The sequence below is a fragment of the Sarcophilus harrisii genome, chromosome 2 (genome assembly GCF_902635505.1).
Source record: "Sarcophilus harrisii chromosome 2, mSarHar1.11, whole genome shotgun sequence".
Taxonomy (NCBI): domain Eukaryota; kingdom Metazoa; phylum Chordata; class Mammalia; order Dasyuromorphia; family Dasyuridae; genus Sarcophilus; species Sarcophilus harrisii.
In genome coordinates this window covers 216718410-216740752 of record NC_045427.1, presented here as the reverse complement: position 1 = coordinate 216740752, position 22343 = coordinate 216718410, and the positions used below count along the sequence as shown (strand labels likewise).

Below are 22343 nucleotides of genomic sequence, written 5' to 3'. Positions count from 1 at the left end.
AACTTCAACAGAGGAAGTTCATTAGAGTATATGTCTTAACTAGTGAAGTACCAGTGTCATTAATGGTAATGGGGAAGTGTTTGTTTAGAAGAGTTAATTTTTGTTCCTTTAAATTCCAGATCTAGTCATGGGCAAATAACCAGAGGTGAGAAGGGTAGATGGAAAGCTAAAACAAAGGTAGCATGTAGAAGATAGAGCGGTAGTGAGTTTAAAAGCTAGCAAAGAAACCAAGAGAATATAAAGATTAAGGTATCATTCCTGAAGTCAAGAGGATGAGAGAGAGGCAGACAAGCAGACAGAGACAGACAGGCAGACAGAGAGACAGAGACAGATTAAATTAAGACAAGAGAAAGCAAAGGACTAGGACTCACATGTCAACTTGTCTATGACATATTAGTAAATAATTGACTTTTAAAAGTTACATCATTCCAATTAGAGAAAAACAGAAGAAAGTACCTCTTACAACAAATAATAAAAAACAGGAGTATTTTCTAACTGAACAAACAGCAAAAGGTGAAATAGTTTAGATTACATAAAATTAAAAAAAGCAGTTGCATAAACATAAACAATGCAACTGAAATAATAAAGAGAAACTGTTGGTAGGAAGAACAGATCTCTTCCTATCTTTCCTTCCATCAGATATTAATTTAATCCACAAGCATTTATCAAATTCCTCTTCTGTGCCAGATGACATGTGGGCTGGTGGAGCAGTAGGAGGAAGACAAAGCTATAGATGATTCTCTGAAAAAAGTCAGCTAACCAAGATACAGATGGTAATGACAAAATTATGTATGACCAAGGGTGAATCCCCAATAGCTAATTGGTTAGATACTAGGTATCCAAAAGAAGAGCTGCACATTATCAATGATTCCATGAAAGATTGATTCAATTAATTGAGAGAAATGTGAATTAAAACAACTGTGAGCTTTCATTTCTTAAATTGACAAACATGACAGAAGAAATAGTTAATGATGAAAAGGTTGCAGGAAGATAAGAAAATGGGGGGGGGGAGAATTCATTATGAAGTAGGTCATAATTGCCAAGTCTTTGGGGTTCCAGAACAGGGAAAGAATTGTGTGCATCCTGTAAACTCAGTTGACATTTCAAAAAAGGAAGGTTGGAAATGAGCATTTACTAAATATACAAGGCCCTGTGTTAAGTGCTTTGTAAGTATAAATATAAATACAACAATTATTGCCATTTGATTCTCACAACCACCCTGAGAAGTAGGTGCTGTTATTACCCCAATTTGGAAATGAGGCAAAGATTAAGTGACTTGCCCAGTGTAATACAGCTATTCAGTTGGCTGAGGCTGGATTTGAATTTAAGTTCCTGACTCCAGGCCCAATGCTCTCTATACACTGCACCACGTATCTGGAGAAAAGACTACAATTCACTGGTTAGGAGCTGGTTGTCATTTGCATAGGGGCTATTTGTCAAGGAAGTTATCAGCAGAATTTACCTTATTAGTAAAGAGTGATTTATTGGTAAAAATTAATTCTGAGATTCTTTTCTGCTCTAAGATGCTCTATGATCTTCTAATATCTGAGAATTGTTCCCGATTGTCTGAATTTTACCAACTTTGAATGCAATTTGCTAATTGACTTTTTCAATTGTACATCATAGATTTTTAGAGCTAGTAGAAACTAGGTAACTAGGTGCCATAGGGAATAGAGGGCTGGATGTGGTTTTAGGAATACCTGAGTTTAAATATTATTTCAGAGACTGAACTCTGAACAAATCACTCATCCCTTCACGGCCTGTTTCCTCATTTCCCCTATCTTTCAGAATTATCATGAAAATTAAATGAGATCATATATGAAAAGCACTTTGTTGTTGTTCAGCCATATTCAGTCATGTTTAATTCTTCATGATCCCATTTGGAATTTTCTTAGCAGATACAGGAGTGGTTTTCTATTTCCTTCTCTAACTCCTTTTACAGATGAGAAAACTGAGGCAATCAGGATTAAGTGACTTGACCAGGGTCCCACAGTTAGTAAATGTCTGAGGCCAGATTTGAACTCAGGAAGATGAGTCTTCCTGACTACAGACCTGTATTCTATCTAGCACACTACCTAGATACTCCATGAAAAGCACTTTGCAAATTTTATTTTTTAATAATAGCTTTTTCTTTTCTTTTTTTTTCTTTTCTTTTTTTATTTAATAGCCTTTTATTTACAGGATATATGCATGGGTAATTTTACAGCATTAACAATTGCCAAACCTCTTGTTCCAATTTTTCACCTCTTACCCTCCACCCCCTCCCCCAGATGGCAGGATGACCAGTAGATGTTAAGTACATTAAAATATAAATTAGATACACAATAAGTATACATGACCAAAATGTTATTTTGCTGTACAAAAAGAATCAGACTCTGAAATATTGTATAATTAGCTTGTGAAGGAAATCAAAAATGCATGTGGGCATAAATATAGGGATTGGGAATTCAATGTAATGGTTTTAGTCATCTCCCAGAGTTCTTTTCTGGGTAGCTGGTTCAGTTCATTACTGCTCCATTGGAAATGATTTGTTGATCTCTGTTGAGGATGGCCAGGTCCATCAGAACTGGTCATCATATAGTATTGTTGTTGAAGTATATAATGATCTCTTGGTCCTGCTATTTCACTCAGCATCAGTTCATGTAAGTCTCTCCAGGCCTTCTGAAATCATCCTGTTGGTCATTTCTTACAGAACAGTAATATTCCATAATATTCATATACCACAATTTATTCAGCCATTCTCCAATTGATGGACATCCATTCATTTTCCAGTTTTTATAGCTTTTTATTTTCAAGATATATGCAAAGATAGTTTTTAACATTCACCCTTAGAAAACCTTGTGTTCCAAAATTTTTCTCCCTCTTTTCCCTTATCCTCTCCCTTAGATAACAAGTAATCCAATATATGTTAAAAAGTGTAATTCTTCTATACATATTTCCACATTTATCATGCTATACAAGAAAAAATGAGAAAAAAACACAAGCAAACAACAGTAAAAAAAAAAAAAAGGTGAAAAAAACTATGTTGTGATCCACATTCAGTCCCCATGGTCCTCTTTCTGGATACAGATGGCTCTCTCCATCACAAGTCTGTTGAAATTGGCCTGAATCATTGTTGAACTTTGCAAACTTTTTTTTTATTATCATAACTTTTTATTGACAGAACCCATGCCAGAATAATTTTTTACAACATTATCTCTTGCACTCACTTCTGTTCCGAATTATCATGAAATTATCCCTCCCTTCACCCCCTCCCCTAGATGGCAAGCAGTCCTATACATATTAAATAGGTCACGGCATATCCTAGATACAATATATGTGTGCAGAACCAAACAGTTCTCTTGTTGCACAGGGAGAATTGGATTCAGAAGGTAAAAATAACCCGGGAAGAAAAACAAAAATGCAAACAGTTTACATTCATTTCCCAGTGTTCTTTCTTTGGGTGTAGCTGCTTCATTGATCAACTGAAACTGAAGTAGGTCTCTTTGTCAAAGAAATCTACTTCCATCAGAATACATCTTCATACAGTATCATTGTTGAAGTATATAATGATCTCCTGGTTCTGCTCATTTCACTTAGCATCAGTTCATGTAAGTCTCTCCAAGCCTCTCTGTATTCATCCTGCTGGTCATTTCTTACAGAACAATAATATTCCATAACATTCATACACCACAATTTACCCAACAATTCTCCAATTGATGAGCATCCACTCATTTTCCAGTTTCTAGCCACTACAAACAGGGCTGCCACAAACATTTTGGCACACACAGGTCCCTTTCCCATCTTTAGTATCTCCTTGGGGTATAAGTCCAGTAGTAGCACTCCTGGGTCAAAGGGTATGCACAGTATGATAACTTTTTGGGCATAATTCCAGATTGCTCTCCAGAATGGTTGGATTCGTTTACAACTCCACCAACAATGCATCAGCGTCCCAGTTTTCCCGCATCCCCTCCAAATATCTGATTATTATTTTTCCTGTCATCTTAGCCAATCTGACAGGTGTGTAGAGGTATCTCAGAGTTGTCTTAATTTGCATTTCTCTAATTAATAGTGATTTGGAACACTCTTTCATATGAGTGATAATAGTTTCAATTTCATCATCTGAAGATTGTCTTGAACTTTGCAAACTTAAAAGCTACATATAAATGTTAACTATTGTTTTTAGTACTTTCCCCTCCCAATTTTACAGATAAGAAAACTGAGGTCTAGATGTAGATAGTCCTTAAATTCTAAATCCTAGTTATAACTCTTAGACCCATGGTGTCCTCCCCCTAAAAAAAAAAAAAAAAACAAACCTCACTTAAAATAATAATTGAAAAAAAAAATAATGACAGGCAAGGGACAGCCAAGTGGCACAGTGGAAAGAGCACTAGTCCTGGAATTAGGAGGACCTGACTTCAAATGTGATCTCAGACACTTGACTCTTACTAGTAATGTAATCCTGGGTTAGTCATTTAATCCTGATTGCCTGACCAAAAACAAAGAAAAAAAAATAATGACAGGCAAAGATCTTCCCACTGAGGAAAACTTATTCCCACTAGATTGGCTTTTTCCTCTTTGAGTTAGTATTGGGAAAACTTCAGTTTCATCATATGTTGTCCCTTTAGGTTTATTATAACCTTTAATTAATGTTGATCCTAGTGCTGTTGAGAAACCTCAGTGATGTTTGCCACCAATGAACTTTCTTTGAATTTGTTAGGGATAATCCCCTTGAGAGTATAGTTGTTCCTCTGAACTCACTGGGCTCACAATTTTGTTAGTTGCCACCTGGGCCAAATATGTAATACACATATAATTTTGTTAAAATTGATTAGTTACTTTACATATTAGCTTTAAGAAAATTATTATTTGAAACAAGATTTGAAGATAAATGATACTTAAGTACAGATTACCTTGTTGCTTTTATCAGCTCTGTTCAATCTCTGCTTGAAACTGAACGTGAGATTGAAATAATAGAGTAAACTCTATTATTGAGCAAAATTTCCAGAATCCAATGCTGACAATTCACTTTAATTTTTTTTCTTTTTTGATATTGTCAGAAACCTTCTGAGGCACAAGAAAGTTCATTGGTGTTTTGGACTAAAAAGAAGTTTGGCTTAATGCCAGAATTTTTCTAAATATTTGCTTTGTCACATAGAAGATTTCATATATATATTTGCTTCATGACCTCCTGCTGCTCACTCTGATTACACCTAGCCACGAAATCTGTTTGGCAATAGATGGCTTTATATATCTTGTGTAAGCTTCCAAAGATGTCTCTTTAGCCATTTCTTTTCCTCTACCAAATTAGACCCAAAAAATGGCAAAAAAAAAAAAGTCAGGTTTTCTTCCACCTTGGCTAAGAAAATCTGCAAATCCAGTAATTATTTCCTCACTCAGTATAGTTACCTGGGTGACCCTGCTATCAATTATCCATTGATTTTTCTTTGAAGCTCACCCTAGTATGAAAGCTTTTTGTACAAAATACAAAGAATTAATGCCAATTAGCTCACTTTTGTATTTTCTTTTGAAATCTATATTTATAAAAGGGCTTTGTCCTTTCTCCACATAACCTTTATAATGAATAGAATAGCTATGAAATCAGGAATTTAAGCAGTGATCAGTTAGGATAAAACACCAAGAACTCAAAGCAATGTGTTGGAGGGAAAGAGAAAGAGTACTAGATTTGGAAGCAGAGGACCCTAGTGGAAATTACACACTTAATATTTATTCATTGTTTGATCTTGGGCAAATTACTTCAGTTTTTTTCAGCCACCAGTTCTTCAAAATTGAGCCAAATAACCTGTGAATTGCCTTCAGCTCTTCAAAACAAAATACAACTAAAACTTGAGTGACCTTGGGTGTCATGCTATACTTCCTGGCTCTAGTTTCCTCTTCTATAACATAATTTTGGGAAGATTGGACTAAGTGAGCTGTAATTCCCTTGCAAATCTTAAAACAATAATTTATGATCCATGTGACCTTGGGCAAATAATTTGCCATTTCTGGCATATTGCAGGTGCTTTATTAATGATGAATGAATGCAAGAATTAGAGACTAACTAGTTAATGAATTGCTCAGGAAACGAAGGTGGGCCAGACATAATAGTCCTTGGGCAGTACTGCCCCTTTCCAGATATGCAACCATGTAGAAAGAAGTCTAGAGTCTCCAGATATTATATGATGCCAGGAAAATTGGATCCAAAAACTTTGCAAATCGAGATTTTATAGCCCTCAGACTCTAAATATATCTTTCAATGTTGCTGGAGCTTCAGGGGTCTGACACAACTGGAGTTACTGCTCTATGGGCTCTGTTGCTCTCTGCTGGGAATTGGTAAGGTGGCATGCAACTTTGCCATGATTAGGGTTAGGCTGTTTGGGAGCTAGTCAGACCATACTGTTTTGGTGCCAAACCAAGATAGACATGTACTAGTGATTAAGGAAAATGCCACATGAAGAGGTGATCACTTCTCTTCATTCTCTCTAGGAAGCTGGGCTAAAAAGAAAGCAAAACAAAACCAGTTGTTATAATGGATAAAATGACTGTAGTTGGAGTTATGACCTGGGGGCAAATCCTAACTCAGATACTGATTACACCCAGGGACTATGGGCAAGTTGTCTAACCTGCCAGGTGCTGTTTCTTCATCCAGAAAATAAGAATAATAAAATCTAGAATCTTCTTAGAGAGTTTGTCAAGAGGCTCAAGTAAGTAGACTACTATATAAATCTCAAATTGTCATTAGCAGAATGTAAGCTCCCTAAGGACAGGAACATATAATTTTTGTCTTCCAGTACCTAAAGTCTCATATATAATGTCTTAGTTAATGCTGCTAAATAAAATTGAACCTATAATAATGTTATCTCTTCTCTCATCCACCCACCCACTCTTTTTTAAAAAGTAATTTGGAGCATTTTTTCATTTAATTGTTGATTATTCTCATTCTCATAACTTCCTGTTCATATCCTTTGATCTTTATTAGAAAAGGGCTCTTGTTATATATTTGAATTAATTGCCTATATATCTTGATTACTGAACCTTCATCAGCTAAATTTACTGCAAAGATTTTTTTCCCCAATTAAGTCTTTCTCTTCTGATTTTAACTGCATTCATTTTGCTTGTCTAAAAACATTTAAAATTTCTGTAATCAAATTGTCCATTTTATCTTTTTTTAATTTCTCTCCTTTATTTGGTCAACTTTCCCTCTATTCATACTTGTGAAAGGTTTATTTCCTCTTCTAATTTATTCATAATCTGACCTTTCATATCTCATTCATGTATCTAGAGCTTACTGTGGTATGTTGTGTGTGATATTTTAAACATGATTTTTGTTGGATGACTTTGTCTTCAAGTTTTCCCATCAGTTTTTGTCAGATAGTAAGTTTTTCCTCCAGTAATCAACGCCCTTTGGTTTATCCAAGTTTAAGAAACACAAATATATGGAGTGACTGGGAATAAATTATGTAGAGTTGTGCTGAAAAATTCACCTGTCCCAAGGGTGGAGGGAGGAGATAGACTACACCTGAAGTAAGCTTCCTCTAAGAGGAAAAGGTACACTCTAGCACAGAGTTGTATGTCAAATTCCAAGTGACAACTATTGACAAAATTCTGGAGTACTACCAGAAGCAAATTATAATTGGGAAATGTGTGATGAAATGAAGGGCAGCTAGGTGGCACAGTGGATAAAGCACTGGGCTTGAATTAAGGAAAACTCGTCTTCTGAGTTGAAATGTAGTTTCAGATGCTTTACTAGCTGGGTGATCCTGGGCAAGTGATTTAATCCTGTTTGCCTCAGTTTTCTCATCTGTAAAAATAAGCTGTAGAATGAAATGGTAAATCACTTCTGTATCTTTGTTTAAAAAAAAATCCAAATCAGGTCCCAAACAATCAGACATGACCGAAAAACAACTGAACAAATAAAGAGTATAACAAAATAAATAAAAATATAACATAATATTAATTTGTGATTTTCTAAGTCCATATGTAACTGACAGGAATCCATTTCTATTTGAGTCTTTCACCATTGCATTGGATACATCTGTCAGTTGTCTGGGGAACAGAGCTGAAAAGGGAGTATCTGGAGCAGATGGACAAGGGTGAGGGGGGAAGGTACACTTCCACTTCAGCTGGGGAGGAAGAGCACAGGTGAGTGAGGACAGCTGTTGCCTTTGTCACTAAGGAACATCTATCATGGGCTAGCCAGTTTAGTGGTTAAACTACTGATCTAGCAGTCAAGAAAACTAACTTTCAAGTCCTATCTCTAAAATATAATCTGGGCAGCATAATCTTGGACAGATCACTTAAGAAACCACTTAAACAGCCAACTCAATAAACTATGTCTAGAGATTAAAATTAAATGAAGGGATTAAAACTAGTTCATAGATTTAAAGCTAGAAGGTGCCTCAGAAGTCCTGTAGTCCAATCCCTTCACTTTATAGAAGAGGAAACTGAGCTCTAGATAACTTGCCCAGGGTTGTAACAGGTGAGATATGAACCCACTGTGCCAGCTATGGTCCTTCATTGAACCAAATTGTGCATTTACATCTATTCCCTAGACAGCAAGGCTGGGGGCCTTTGGCTGCAGCAGGATTGGCAAGAATGACTGTGTTTGTAGGATGAATGAATTGCTGCCACGTTAGTTATTTGACAGTGCAAATAAAGGTGAGAGTTAACAAACAACAGATTTAAATTTAAAGGTGTACTGATGCATTTTTCAGGAAGTAAATTTCAGTATAATAGTGCATTGGAAAGAAAGAAGGATTTTGAAATAGGATTTGAGTTCAAATCCTTCTTTATATATAATTATTACATATATGTTTATATTATATATTAAATATATGATGTATAATATATAAGTAATTATATATACCATAAACATATACTAAATGTATTATACATAAGTAATCTCTATTATATGTGTATATATTACTTTATATATATATATATAAATAAATAAAACAAGACCTTTGACTTCATCCATGGAAGGGAATGCCCCGTTAGAAAATTCCTTTACTAATGTGTGTCTGTCCCTTCTCAGAACTTATAATTTTTAAAGCAGAAATCTTTAACATGGAGTCCTCTGACCATGAACTTGTATCAAAAAACAATTTACATCTTTAATTCAACATAATTGGTTTCCCTGTATATTGGCAAACATTTTGAAAAAGTTTCACCAGATGGCCAAAGGAGACCATGACAACCAAAAAGAAAAGAGTTTAAAAACCACCATGAAAGTTGTCTGGAAACACTGAGAGATAAATTAACTTGCCTAAGATCATATAGCCAAGTGGAATTAAATTGAGGTCTTCCTGATTAACTACAAGACTAGTTTTCTATCCATTGACTATGCTACCTGCATGATGCACTGCCTCAAGAATAGAAAAAGAGTTCTTCAGACATCCTTGATGATCTGATTGGCTCTTTTTGATGACAGCCCTTGATAGAGAAGTGAACAAACATGGAGATTAGGAGCTGTCTTGACATGACTAGCTACCACTTTCACTTCCTTTTAGCCCATTGGATTTAATGTTGTCTCTAAGAAATTCCAGTTCTTGACATAGCTTGGCTTCTGACTCATGCTTTCACTTGGATCCCAGTTGGAATGCCACCTTTTCCAGGAAGCGTCAATGCTCAAGCCCACAAAATTTGCCTCAACCACTAGTCTGTGGCAACTTTCAAGAGGGAAAATCTGTCCTAGATCAGTATTTGTTGAATGATTGGTTACTGAGGGAATATTTACTAAGTCATAAATGATCTGAAAAGATGAATGAAGCTCTCATGCTCAGGGCTTGTGCTCAGTGAGATGAAGGATACAAAAGGATAAAACGCAGCCCTGCTGAAGGTCTAATGGGAAGATGAAGCTAAACAGTATAAAGCAATAGAAAGGAGACCCCTGACACTCACAAAGGATTAACAATACAGAATAACTCACTGGGGCTATTGAGCCACATAAAGCAAACTCTTCACATTCATAGGTAAGATCAAACAGTACAAAATAATAGAGTAAACTCTGAGTCCTCAGGAGGATGGCTATATCAGTCTCTGTCCCTGAGAGTAAGGAAATCAGTGACTACTGAAATGACAAAGAATAAAGCAGACAGTGGGAGAAGGGGGCAGAGCAGAGAGCTTGCTCTTATATTTTCTTTTTTTCCTTCCTTTTTCCCTTTAGCTTTTCTTTCTTTTCTCAGCTTATTCCTAGCTTTTCTTTCTTTTTTCCTTCCTTTTTCCCTTTAGGTTTTCTTTCTCCTCCCAGCTTATGAGACAGAGAATGATAGGGTGGGAGAGCCATAGAAGAGGCTAGACTCATCCAGAGAGGAGAAATTGAGGTTTGTAGACTTTCAAATTAGTCCTGATATTTCAACCCTATGGCATGAATAGTGAAAATAATATCATGGAAGGTTTTTAAGGACTCCATAGCTGCTATAGTGAAATTGTCCTATATTGTCTGGGAAATAGTGTCTCCCTTTCTGGAATTGGCACCTGCCTCTTCTTCCATCCATCATAAGTAGCCTCTGCTACTTCCATGCATCTATTCATACTGTCTTCTGATTGTCCAAAATCTCCCATTCTACCTGAGCCTGCCTTCCTTTTCCAATAACTTTGATGCTGGTGACAGAAAAAATTGTTAATATAATGATAGAAAGATGTTACATGAAGTGTAACGTCACCTATTACCCGCTTCTTCCTCTGAGCAATCCTAATAATCTCAGATGTCCTACTCTTGGAAGCATTTATTCTCAATTAAGTTGAACTAAGCCCATACTGTAGGATCTACCTATAAAGAAAGCCAGCTTGAGTCAGAGCAGCTGCCAAATGGCTTTTGATGTCTTAGTGTCCCTCATTGATATTTATGGTATTAGATCCTAAGAAATAAAAAAGCAAAATAAAAACAACAGAATAAAGTGGTTTTCCTAGCCTGGATTACTAAAAATGGCTGGGGTCTTATGACCACACCTCACTACCTAATATGACCCCCTTCCCTTTTTCTCCTAAAAGTATAGAAATCCTCCTGTCAGTCTCCTGATGGGACATCCCCAGACAGGCAGGTTGTGCCCTAGCATCTCAATTAAAGACATCTTATTTCTTCACTGTGACTTTGATTTATTTCAGGACTCCATAATAGGATCATAGATTTAGAACTGAATAATATTCTTCAGAGGTCATATTCTGATAAGAAACTGAACACATCAAGGATGATTTTTCAAAAGTTCCACACATAGTTAAAAATGGAACATGAGCCCAATAAAACCCCATCTTTCAACCCAAACTTCTGGTTCTCAATTATCCTTGATCTTAGCTATTCATTTGATTATTAAGTAACATTATCATAATATGACATTCCTTGTATTATCAGCTATTTTCAATTCAATGGATAGAACTCTGAACCTATAGTTGTGAAAACCTGAGAAATTTGACTTTAAATATTTCTTAGCTATATAATCTTGGGCAAACCACTTAACCTCTGTTTTCCTCATTTTCCTCAACTGCAAAATGTACATAATATCAGCAACTACCTCTTTGGGCTGTTGAAGGATCAAATGAGATAATATTTGTAAAATATTGATATTAGTGCTTGGCATATAATAGGAACTAAATATAGTTCTTACTATTGTAAGCATGATGATTCTCAAACACAAAAGCAATTTATATTAATGTGTGAGTGGAAACTAAGTTTAATCATTGTGTTGAGTTTTAAAAAGGAGCTTTTTAACCTAAATTAATCTTTAATTAGTTGACCAGTATGTAGCTTCAGGCAAGTCTCTTAATCTCTGTGGTCCTCAGTTTCCTTCCTGAAAGGATTGGGCAAGATGACCTCTGAAATAATTTTTAGTGTTTAGTCTATAAATTCTACAAGGTAAGTTTTTTTTAATTATGAAACTTGTTTATTAGAACAGCAATAAATAATACCAAAAATGAGGTCAGGCCAACTTTCATTAGGATTTAGATTTTATTTAGCCTCTTTTTTAAAAATGTTAGTGATACTTGTTAATCAAAAATAGACCTAAGCTTTCCCTTCTAATTTTACTCCCTTGTGAAAAATCATTTTGGTGAATTTAACTCAACACACATTTATAGAGTAATTTTCTTTTTTTTTTTCAAAGTAATTTTCTTAATGAGAATGGTCTAATAAATGTAGTTTGAAAAGGGAGGAAGCTGTTGTGGGAGAGAAGAGAGGAAAAGTTAAGGCAAAAAAGAATATGAAGAAATGGTGAATTAATGTCTTAAAGAAGCAAGTAGTTGGGCAGCCTTCCAACGTAAACCCTTATTGTCTAAGAGAAATAAAAATTTTGTAGGATTTTTTTTTCTTCATCCACTCAGTTTTTTTCTGTGTAGATGGTCAAATGTCAAAAGAAAGTGAAGAAAGCCTGTACCATATGATATGCTGAAACTATGGAAGGATTTAGACAGATTCATAGAGAATGGGCAAAGAATCTAGGTTGCTGTCTTTTTCCTTGAAGGGAACTTCTAAACTCATTGAGACCACAGATTCATTGAGAACTGAGAGGATGGAATAGTTTGTCTTAAAACCCTCTCCCAGAACTGGGGCATGTTTTGGTACGATATTTTCAGGTGGTGTTTGAGAAAGATCTCACTTGTAGGATCCCAGCCACATTAGAACTCTGCTTAGAGGCCTAGGTTGCCTGGAGATTCTGTTCATCTCACCTTGTTGCAGGTATTTTTTCTTGTCTTATAAAAAGGGGAAGTGAATGCCAGAATAAGAAATAGCTTGACATCGTGCAAAATTCAGGAAATACTTGGTCCAGGGTAAATTATATGAAAAGCTATGTGAGAAAGCATCGATTTTAATCATGTACTTCTCTGTTCTCCTACTTGGTGTATCTGGAAAGCATTTCTTAAAGGTTCTTTTGTTCTCATTCCAGGTGTCTGTGGCTGCTGTGGTGCCCTTCGTCCCCGATACAAGAGATTGGTTGACAACATCTTCCCTGAGGACCCAGAGGTAGGTTGTCTTCCCCTCTTATCAGAGAAGCATAGAATCTCAAAGCTAGAAAGGATCTCAGAAGTCATGTTGTCCAGAAGTCATGTGGGCTGCCCAAGGCAGAGGAAGGGGATTCCCTCAAATCAGAGGTCTTGAACCAAAGGATGATGACTCCATGTCAACATATTATAATGAGAATTCCATTTAGGAATGGGTTGGGCTAAATAGCAACTTAAATCCCTTCAAAGACTAAAATTTCTGTGATTTCCGTAATTCATCTAGTCTTGTCTTCCTACATGAATCTACCTCTCCAATATCCCTGAAAAGTTGTAATCTATCTCAGATTATCGGCCTTCCATGATAGGTAGAACATTTGAACTGATGTCATTGCTAGATTTTCCATTTATTAAGGCAAAATCTGCTTCCAAATTCTAATTTCCTAGTTCTGCTTTCTGGGGCCAAGTGAAAAACATCTGTCCCTCTGATCTGTGTTACTAGTTTCTCAATAATGCTCACATCTGGCATTGTTACATACTACTATGATAGCTCCCCTCATCCTTCTGGAATAATAGAACAAGCCTGAGTCTGGGACAACTCCTTGGTGGAGATCTCTATTTTTGCCAGCATGTCTCCTTAGGGCTCCAGACAAATCACTGGCCTGTAAGGAGTAGGGCTGTTTTTGTGAACTTTATCACATTGAGTTATTCTCATTTTTGAGTAGTGGAATCCCCTGTCTCTACTACTTTCCTTGTTTTTCTTTGTTTGGAAGGAGGGAAATAGTTTCTTTGCTAACTACATAGTAATAACATTAGAGAACCAATAACAATAATGAATGATATTTGTAGAATACTTTATATTATCCCATTTGAATCTCACAACAACCATACAAGGTCAATCCTACAGGTATTTTTAATCTCTATTTTACAGATGAGGAAACAGACTCTGAGAGCTTAAGTTAGCCTGATGCCTGATACATAATAAGCATTTAAATACATTGTATGTTATCTTAGGTCCCAGACATAATAAATGTTAGAGATAGGATTTGAACCTGAGTATTTCCCAGTTCCAAATCCAGCACTGTTTTTAAAATCTACCATTCAAGCAAGAGGCTTCCTAACTGAAAGAATTGAAAGAAAGCCAAGAATTGTATGATAGGCAAAGGAACTAAATCCAGCTTTTTGTGGGTAAAGGGGTAGGGATAGGAGATAAATTCTGCCCGCCTTTGCTTTAAAACTGTCTTCTATTAGATATTTAGTACCCTTCATAGTCCATCTTTCATCTGCTTCTAGACCTACAACTTTGATCATGAAATTATGTATAAATGGATAGGTGGATGGATAAGTAATATATGTATATATTCAGAAACAGAAAATAAAAGTTCCTGTTGTAAGAATGGGTAGGGGGTTAGAGCTTCTAGTTTCATTGTTATGCATTTCAGTGTTGACTCCGAGAATTATGACATTCTCTTTATACTCCTTCAGTGCAGACCCAATTTTGTAGGTCATTGCTAGGTGGTAAGATGTTCTGTCATCCAGTGAATGATATGCTCCATGAATCTAGGTCCTTATTATTTCTATTTTGATTTAAAAACCTTTCTAATTGTAGACATGGGAGGTATGATCATGTACTGTCTGAATTTACAGGATGGCCTCGTGAAAACTAACATGGAGAAGCTGACCTTCTATGCTCTCTCAGCTCCAGAGAAGCTGGACAGGATTGGTGCTTACCTCTCTGAAAGGCTGATCCGTGATGTGGGTCGCCATCGATATGGGTAAGCAGTGAGAGGAGGTGGGGCACTGATTTCTTAATAGTTGATGGAGTATAGTTGGAACCACAATTTGAGGATATTATGAAAATCCAGATATTGTAATACAAAGTAATAGCAATGTTCTGGAATGACCAGCTGTAAATGACTTTGCTATTCTCAGTAATATAATCATCCATGACTGCTCTGAAGGACTTATGAAAAATGCTATCCATACCCAGAGAAGGAACTGATTGTGTCTACAGAATGAAGCATTCTCTTCATCTTTCTCTCTTTTTTTAAACTTAATTTTCCTTGGGGGGGGGTTATTTTCATTAGGGTGAGAGATCTATGTTTTCCTTCACAACTTGACTTTTATGGAAATGTACATAACTTCACGTGTGGTTTTTTTAAATATGGGGATAAGGGAGAAAACCTAGAATTCAAAAAAATTTAAAAACAAATGTAAAAAAAATTATTTTGAGTGTTACTAGGGAAAATACTAAAAAAAGGAAGAAAAATTTTAAAATTAACAAATACTTATCAATTATTCATTGATGTGATACCAGAAAGGCCTGAACTGGGATTTAAGTGGCTTGTTAGCTATCTCTTAAGTGAAATATGGGTTTGGGTTTGTTTCCATCACCAGATTTTAAGTGTAAAGATAAATTGGTTATCTGTTGATTGCATCTTTTAGTATTCTTCCTTTCCCATGTATGTAGCTCTCATTGAAAGTACCTGTGGCCCATTCAGACCCACATTTGCTATTGTCTCCTTCAAACCTGTTTCATCTTTAACTAACTGTCTTGGAAGTTCAGTCAATTTGTCTTTATCTTAGCAAGAAGCATGGACAAAGTGATTTTAAATTGAAAAAAAAATAAAATTTAATTTTAAAAACCTGTTGATTGCTGTTACTGCCTTGTTATAACACAAGGGGCTCAAGGTTGCACATAAAGGAGTGACTATATATCCCAATCAACATTGCTGATAGATGGAGGAAATTGAAAAGATAAAAAGAAGTAAGATTGAAGCTGAACTAGCTTGACAAGATTGGTAAAACTGAGAATTGGGGTATAGGAAGAGACGGGTATACTTGAAGTTGCAGTTCTTAGGGGAGATGCCCCTCTTTAAGTGAGTTATCAATGTAATGGTTGTTTCATGAATGGGGAGCAGTTCCTGAAATGAAAATCAGTCTTCTTTTTTTCTATATTCTGCCTATTCTTTCTCTCTGAATTTCTGACCCTACACCTGTTCCCAGATCTTGGTGCCTATCTCGCCTCTCTTTCCCCCACCTTATATTCTGGGGCCTGCACAAGTAATTCCCATCTTGTTCCAATGTGGGTTCCTAGAAAGTAAAATATAAATCAAACCTTATTTCTCCACAGGAACATTATTATAATTGGAGGTTGCATTCATGACTAAGGCTTTTGCATCAAATAAATCATGAATAGAATGAACATAAATGCAAAGATACCGCAACTATAAACCCCAATTATCATTTAAAAGAGTACATTTGTACTCCCAGTCTAATAAAATAGGCATAAATGTAGATATGTATTGATTATATGAGAGACCCTAATGTGTTGTAAAGTGTACTTAGAACACATAAAGAAAAGTGACAGCATGCTAGCTAGTGTACACATTCAACATTTAATTAACAATAATTTTTCTTGCCTTCTTGAAATTTATAAGGACTCTGGGGGATGATTCAGATAGCTCAGATCTCTTAAAAAAGAAAAAAAGAAACTTAGCCAGGGAATTTTGAACCAATGCCATTGCATGCCTTCTTGTTGTTCTTCTTGTTTTTCCTTCTTCTCCTTCTTCTCTTTTTTCCTTCTTCCTTCCTTCCTTCCTTTTTCCTTTTTTACTGCTATTTGTAAGGGGGTGTATGTGTTTTTGTGTGTGTGACAAAAATTTCTTCTAGTACTCTTTACCCTTCTTTCCATGTAACAAATAATATTTTAGAGGGAAAAATTGATTAGTTCATAAGAAAAAATATGAAAATATATACAAAATGTGCCACTCTCATGTACCACCCCATCTCTGCAAAAGAATGGAGTAGAGTTGTCCTTGAAGGCTATTATTATTCTTTATGATCTACATCATTTACTTTTTTAAAATAATAGTTTTCTCTTTTTCAAAATACATTCAAAGATAGTTTTCAACATTCACAAATCTTGTGTTCCATTTTTCTCCTTTCCTCCCCCTCTCTACGTTCTCCTAAACAGCAAGTAATCCAATACAAGTTAAACATATATAATTCTTCTAAACATATTTTCACATTATTATGCTGCACAAGAAAAATCAGATTAAAAAGGAAAAAAAATAAGCAAGGAAACAGCAGCAAAAAAGGTGAAAATATTATGTGATCATGAATCTTTTGGAATTGTCTTAAATCATTATATTGATCAGAGTAGCTAAGGCTTTCACAATTGATTATCATTATAGGATTGCTGTTATTGTGTACAATATTCTGCTCACTTCACTTTGCACCAGCACATTCAGTTCCCATAGTCTTTTTTCTGGATGCAGATTGCTCTCTCCATTGCAAGTTGGAATTGACCTCATTTCCAACATTTACTTTTGATTATTTTATGACTGTGATTCCCACTTATATTATTATAGTTATTATGTATATCATTTGCTTGATTCTGCTTATTTCACTTTATACTAGTTCATGGTTGCATGATTCTCTGTATTCATATTTGTCATTTCTAATAGCATAGTAATATTCCATTATGTTCAAGTACCATAACTTGTTTAACCAAACTCAGTTTTATAGGTATCTCCTTTGCTTTTACTTCTTTGCAGACACAAAGAAGTGTTACTCTGCAGTTCTTGAGGAATACCTATCAAGTGGGGCATGGCTGCATAAATGATAGTATATGATGTATGAAATATTGTTATGCTACAAGAAAAGACGAGCAGGATAATTTCTGAAAAACCCAGAAAGATTTATGAATTGAAGCAAAGTGAAGTGAGCAGAACCAGGAGATCATTGTACACAGTAAGAGTTATATTGTAAGATGATCAGCTGTGAATGACTTAGCTATTCTCAGCAATACAATGATCCAAGACAATTCCAAAGGACTCATGGTGAAAAATGCTTTCCATCTCCCAAGAAATAATTGATAGAATCTATTTACTCTAATAGCATACTATTTTTCACTTTATTTTTTTGAGGGGGGGGTCTGTGTTTTCTTTTGCAATATGACTAATATGGAAATATGTTTTGTATGATTGTACAAGTATAACCTAAGTTAATTTGCTTACGGTCTTAGGGAGGAAGGAGAGAGAAGAAAAGAATTTGGAAGTTTTTTAAAAATAATAAAATTGGTTTCTATAGGTAATTGTGGGAGAAAAGCAAAATATTATTCAAAAAAATTGCTACTATGAATATTTTGTTGCATTATAGGGACTTCTAATCAAGTAGTGCATTACCAGGAGTTCATAAATATATATTTTAAAAGAATATTTTGATAAACATATTACAATATAACTTATTTCCTTTGTGATCTCATGTATTCATATATTTATTTTTCCAGAAAATCTTCCATTTCAGATTTCCTTTCTTCATCCACTCTTCCCCCATCCATTGAGAAGGCAAGAAATACAATATTTGTTTTACAAATGAAGTCATGTAAAACATTTTCATCTTAGTTATGCTATGAAAAAAAACACAAAAAAATAAAGAAGGAAAAATATATGCTTCAGTTTACATTCAGAGTTCATCAGTTTTTTGTCTGGAAGTGGATAGTATTTTTCATCATGAATCTTTTGGAATTGTCTTGAATCATTATATTGATAGAGGAGCTAAGTTTTTCACAGTTGATGATCATTACAGGATTGCTGTTGTTGTGTACAATATTCTGCTCACTTCACTTTACATCAGCTCATGTAAATCTTTCATTGTTTTTCTGAAATCATCCTGTTCATCATTTTTTATAGAGCAGTAGTATTCTGTTATAATCATATATTACAACTGATTTAGCTATTCCCCAATTGATGTGAATCCCCTTCATTTTCAATTCTTTGCCATCACACACAAAAAAATCTACTATAAATATTTTTGTGTATAATGGGTAATTTTCTTTTTAAAAAAAATCTCTTTGATGTACATACCTAGTAGAAATATTGCTGATCCAAGTTATATGCACAATTTTATAGCCCCTCAGGCACAGTTCCAAATTGTTCTCTAAAATAGTTAGACCAGTTCCCCACTCTACCTACAATAGTAACTGTTTTTCCACATCTCCAGCATTTGTCACTTTTCTTTTCTCTCATGTTAACCAATTTAATGGATGTGAGGTAGTATCTCAGAGTTGTTTCAATGAAGTTTCTCTAAGTATTAGCAGTTTAAAGCATTTTTTGATATGGCTATTGATAACATTGATTTCTTCTGAAAAGTGCTTGTTCATATTATTTGACCATTTATCAATTGGAGAATGGTTCTTATTTTTCTACAGCTGGATCAGTTGAATATTAGTAAAGTATTTTGCAAACTTTAAAGTGCTATAGAAATGCTATCATCATCATAATTACTACTTTCCTGTGGGTCAGGGTCTTTATATTTCACATTTCTTGAATCCTAGGCAAGGGAATGGGTTGTAGAAATCCTGATACCATCTTGGCCCTCAAGTTTGTTGTGACAGGAAGAAACTAAGTTGTATGATTCTTCCATTTCTTTAAATTTTAACTTAGAATTTCTTTGTTTGGCATGTAAATGTTAGGAATTACTCAGATGCCTCCATAATCAAAACAATGTAAACATTCTTCAATAATACCATGATTTTAAAATTCTTTGAAATGATCTTGAATGATTTTGGAAGACATTTAGAGTTAATGTTTCTGATTCCTGTAATCCTCTGTATCTCTATCAAGTAGTATGTCTCATCTACTGGAGTTGGAATAGGAAGACATATGTGAACCTACTGTTGCTTAGGAACTACTTCATGCTTCCAAGACCAGGACAAAATCTATTGGGGCAATGAAGGCATTGAAAAGAGCATCTAGAGTGCAGTAATGTCCTTGATACTTCTTTTCTCCAGCTATGTGTGCATCGCAATGGAGGCTCTGGACCAGCTGCTTATGGCCTGCCATTGTCAGAGCATCAACCTTTTTGTAGAAAGCTTCCTCAAGATGGTGGCCAAGCTTTTGGAGTCTGAGAAGCCCAATCTGCAGATCCTAGGCACAAATTCAGTAAGCAAAATCTGAAGGAGGTGGGAATGGGAGAGTGGGGCAAGGCATAAAGCTTGTTTGGGTGTTCCAGCCACCATGGAAGGTAAGGAGCAAGACACTTGCTCGATTTCTTAAAAAAAAATTTTTTTTCTCATCACCAAGTTCAGTTCTCCATTTCCTGACCCTAAATCAATAAATCAGCATTTATCAAGTGTCTGCTATGTGCCAGGTATTGTGCTAAATGCTGGGAATTAAAAAAAAAAGATGAAAATTTCTGCTTACAATTTGATTAGGGAGATAATATAAAGAAGCAAGCTACCTGTGGAATAAAGAGTTAGTGATTAACAAAGGGAAAGCACTGGAATTAAGAAAGGTTAGGAAAGGCTTCCTGTAGAAGGTGGGCTTTTAGTTGAGACTTAAAGGAACTCTTGTTTGCCATATCCATAATAAATTGGATAGTGATGACTGACCCATCCTTTTTGAAGTTAAATAGATGAATGTCCATGGGATATTTGTCCATGAAATATCTGTACTAAGACAATATAGGCGAAAAAAAATCTATTTTAAGGTTATAAGAACTAGAATTTAGTTCAAACTCTGTTGCTAACAAGCTACACAAGTCACTTCACTTCTGTCTACTCATCTTTAATGATGTAGGTAGGGGAGAAAGATTGGGGCTAGATTAGCTTTGTTTTAAGATTCTCTCACTCAGTTTCTATTATTACCATTTCTATGTTTTTGTTTTTGCCTTACAAGGGCATGATGATCAAATTATATATATTCATCTCAACAAAATGGGTATGGGAGAGAAAGGGAACAATCATATAAGTTTCAATTATGTACCAAATAAATCAATTAAGTTCATTCTTTTTTTTTTCAAGTAGAATATATATTGTGTTTATTTAAAATGTATATATACCATCTCTAATATTAAAACAATCAGGAAAAAAATGATTCCAGAGTCATTTTGTAATTTTAACCATAAAAACTGGAGGACTCTGAAAAGAAACAATTAAGTTCATTCTTGAAGAGAACCAAAATGACATCTCTATGTCAGAGTCAAGTAAATGTGGCCAGCTGTGGCTGATCTGAGCAATACAAGCTTAGATTGCTTTGCACAGGTTGGACACAAATAGTTCCTATGAATATTTGAGCAGATTTTCTAACTTTGTGACACCTATTTGTACTTAAAGAGATGCACAGTGGATAGAACACCAGGCCTAGAGTCAGGAAGATTCATCTTCCTGAATTCAAATCTGGTCTCAGACCTTTGCTAGTTAGATGACCCTGGACAAGTCGCTTTACCCTGTTTGCCGAGTTTCCTCATCTGTAAAATGAACTGGAGAAGGAAATGACAACCATTCCAATATCTTTGACAACAAAACCTCCAAATGGGGTCATGAAGAGTTAAACATGACTGAAAAACAACTGAACAGCAACAACAAATATAAAAGGCTTAGATTTCTGGTTAAGTTTTTCTGAGTTAATACATGCTTCATCTGTAAATAGATCATAAAATTTAGACCCAAAAGGGTCCACGGATGTTATCTAATCTAACCCCTACAGATGAAGAAACTGAAAGTCCAAAAAGGTTGAAGTATTTGTCCAAGATCAGAGAGGCAATAAGGAGCAGAGAGAAGATTTGAGTTAAAGTCAAAGTGGACTGCAAATCAAGTACTCTTTCCATCAACCAAACTTTTATTTTGCCTGGGACAAGTAATTAATTTACTTCATTCCATCAATGTTTGGGTTAGTAATAGATTGAATAAATAAGTAAGAATTGAGGGAGCTAATCTTTGAGAAAGGGAATAGGAGAAAGGTTAAGTGATCAATAAATTGACCACCAAATGTTGGTAAGGCTGATCCGCACATGCACACATATTTACAAACCTGTAGGCAAGGTCTTATGACCTTAGTCTATCTAATGACCATTCTCTTACATAAAATAATCACCAATAATAATCATTCAACAAGTATTTTTAATGATAGTTTTTTTATTTTCAAAATACATGCAAAGATAGTTTTCAACATTTCACCCTTGCAAAACCTTGTATTCCAAATTTCTCCAACCCACTCCTCTAGACAGCAAATAATCCAATATAGATTAAACATGTGTTATTTTTCTAAACATATTTCCACGTTTATCATGCTGCACATGAAAAACCAGATCAAAAAGAGAAAGAAAAAAAGCAAACAAAAAAAAGATTAAAATATTATTCAACAAGTATTTATTAAGCACTGACTACATATCAGGCACTGGGCTAGCTACTAAGAATACCAAATCAAAAATGAAGCAATCCCTGCTCCTAATAGAGGTAGGGGGCTAAGCCTCTGTGATTTCTTTGATATAAAGAGCTCCCAGAGTTGAGGGTGAGTGGGTTGGGGGATTTCTTTGATTGTAAATGAACATATCAATAATTAGTATTTAGAAAGGTGTAAAGGACTATAAAAACCATCTAGTTTAGGGATCTCTAATCTGTGGCCCACTGCTCTTAAGTTGTTGCAGCC

General features: G+C 35.1%; 1 protein-coding gene across 3 annotated transcripts in view; it reads left to right on the top strand.

The window, feature by feature from the left end:
- EFR3B (EFR3 homolog B) overlaps positions 1 to 22343 on the top strand; it is a 121248-nt gene that overhangs the window by 52708 nt on the left and 46197 nt on the right. The window contains exons 2-5 of one of the 3 annotated variants that reach the window (XM_031951443.1): positions 10210 to 10301; positions 12858 to 12934; positions 14557 to 14684; positions 19706 to 19856. In XM_031951443.1, the coding sequence (XP_031807303.1) occupies positions 14578 to 14684; positions 19706 to 19856 (258 nt within the window). In that variant the 5' untranslated portion in view covers positions 10210 to 10301; positions 12858 to 12934; positions 14557 to 14577. The remainder of the gene's footprint in view (positions 1 to 10209; positions 10302 to 12857; positions 12935 to 14556; positions 14685 to 19705; positions 19857 to 22343) is intronic. The other 2 variants (XM_023494587.2, XM_031951444.1) reach the window with 2 other exon arrangements.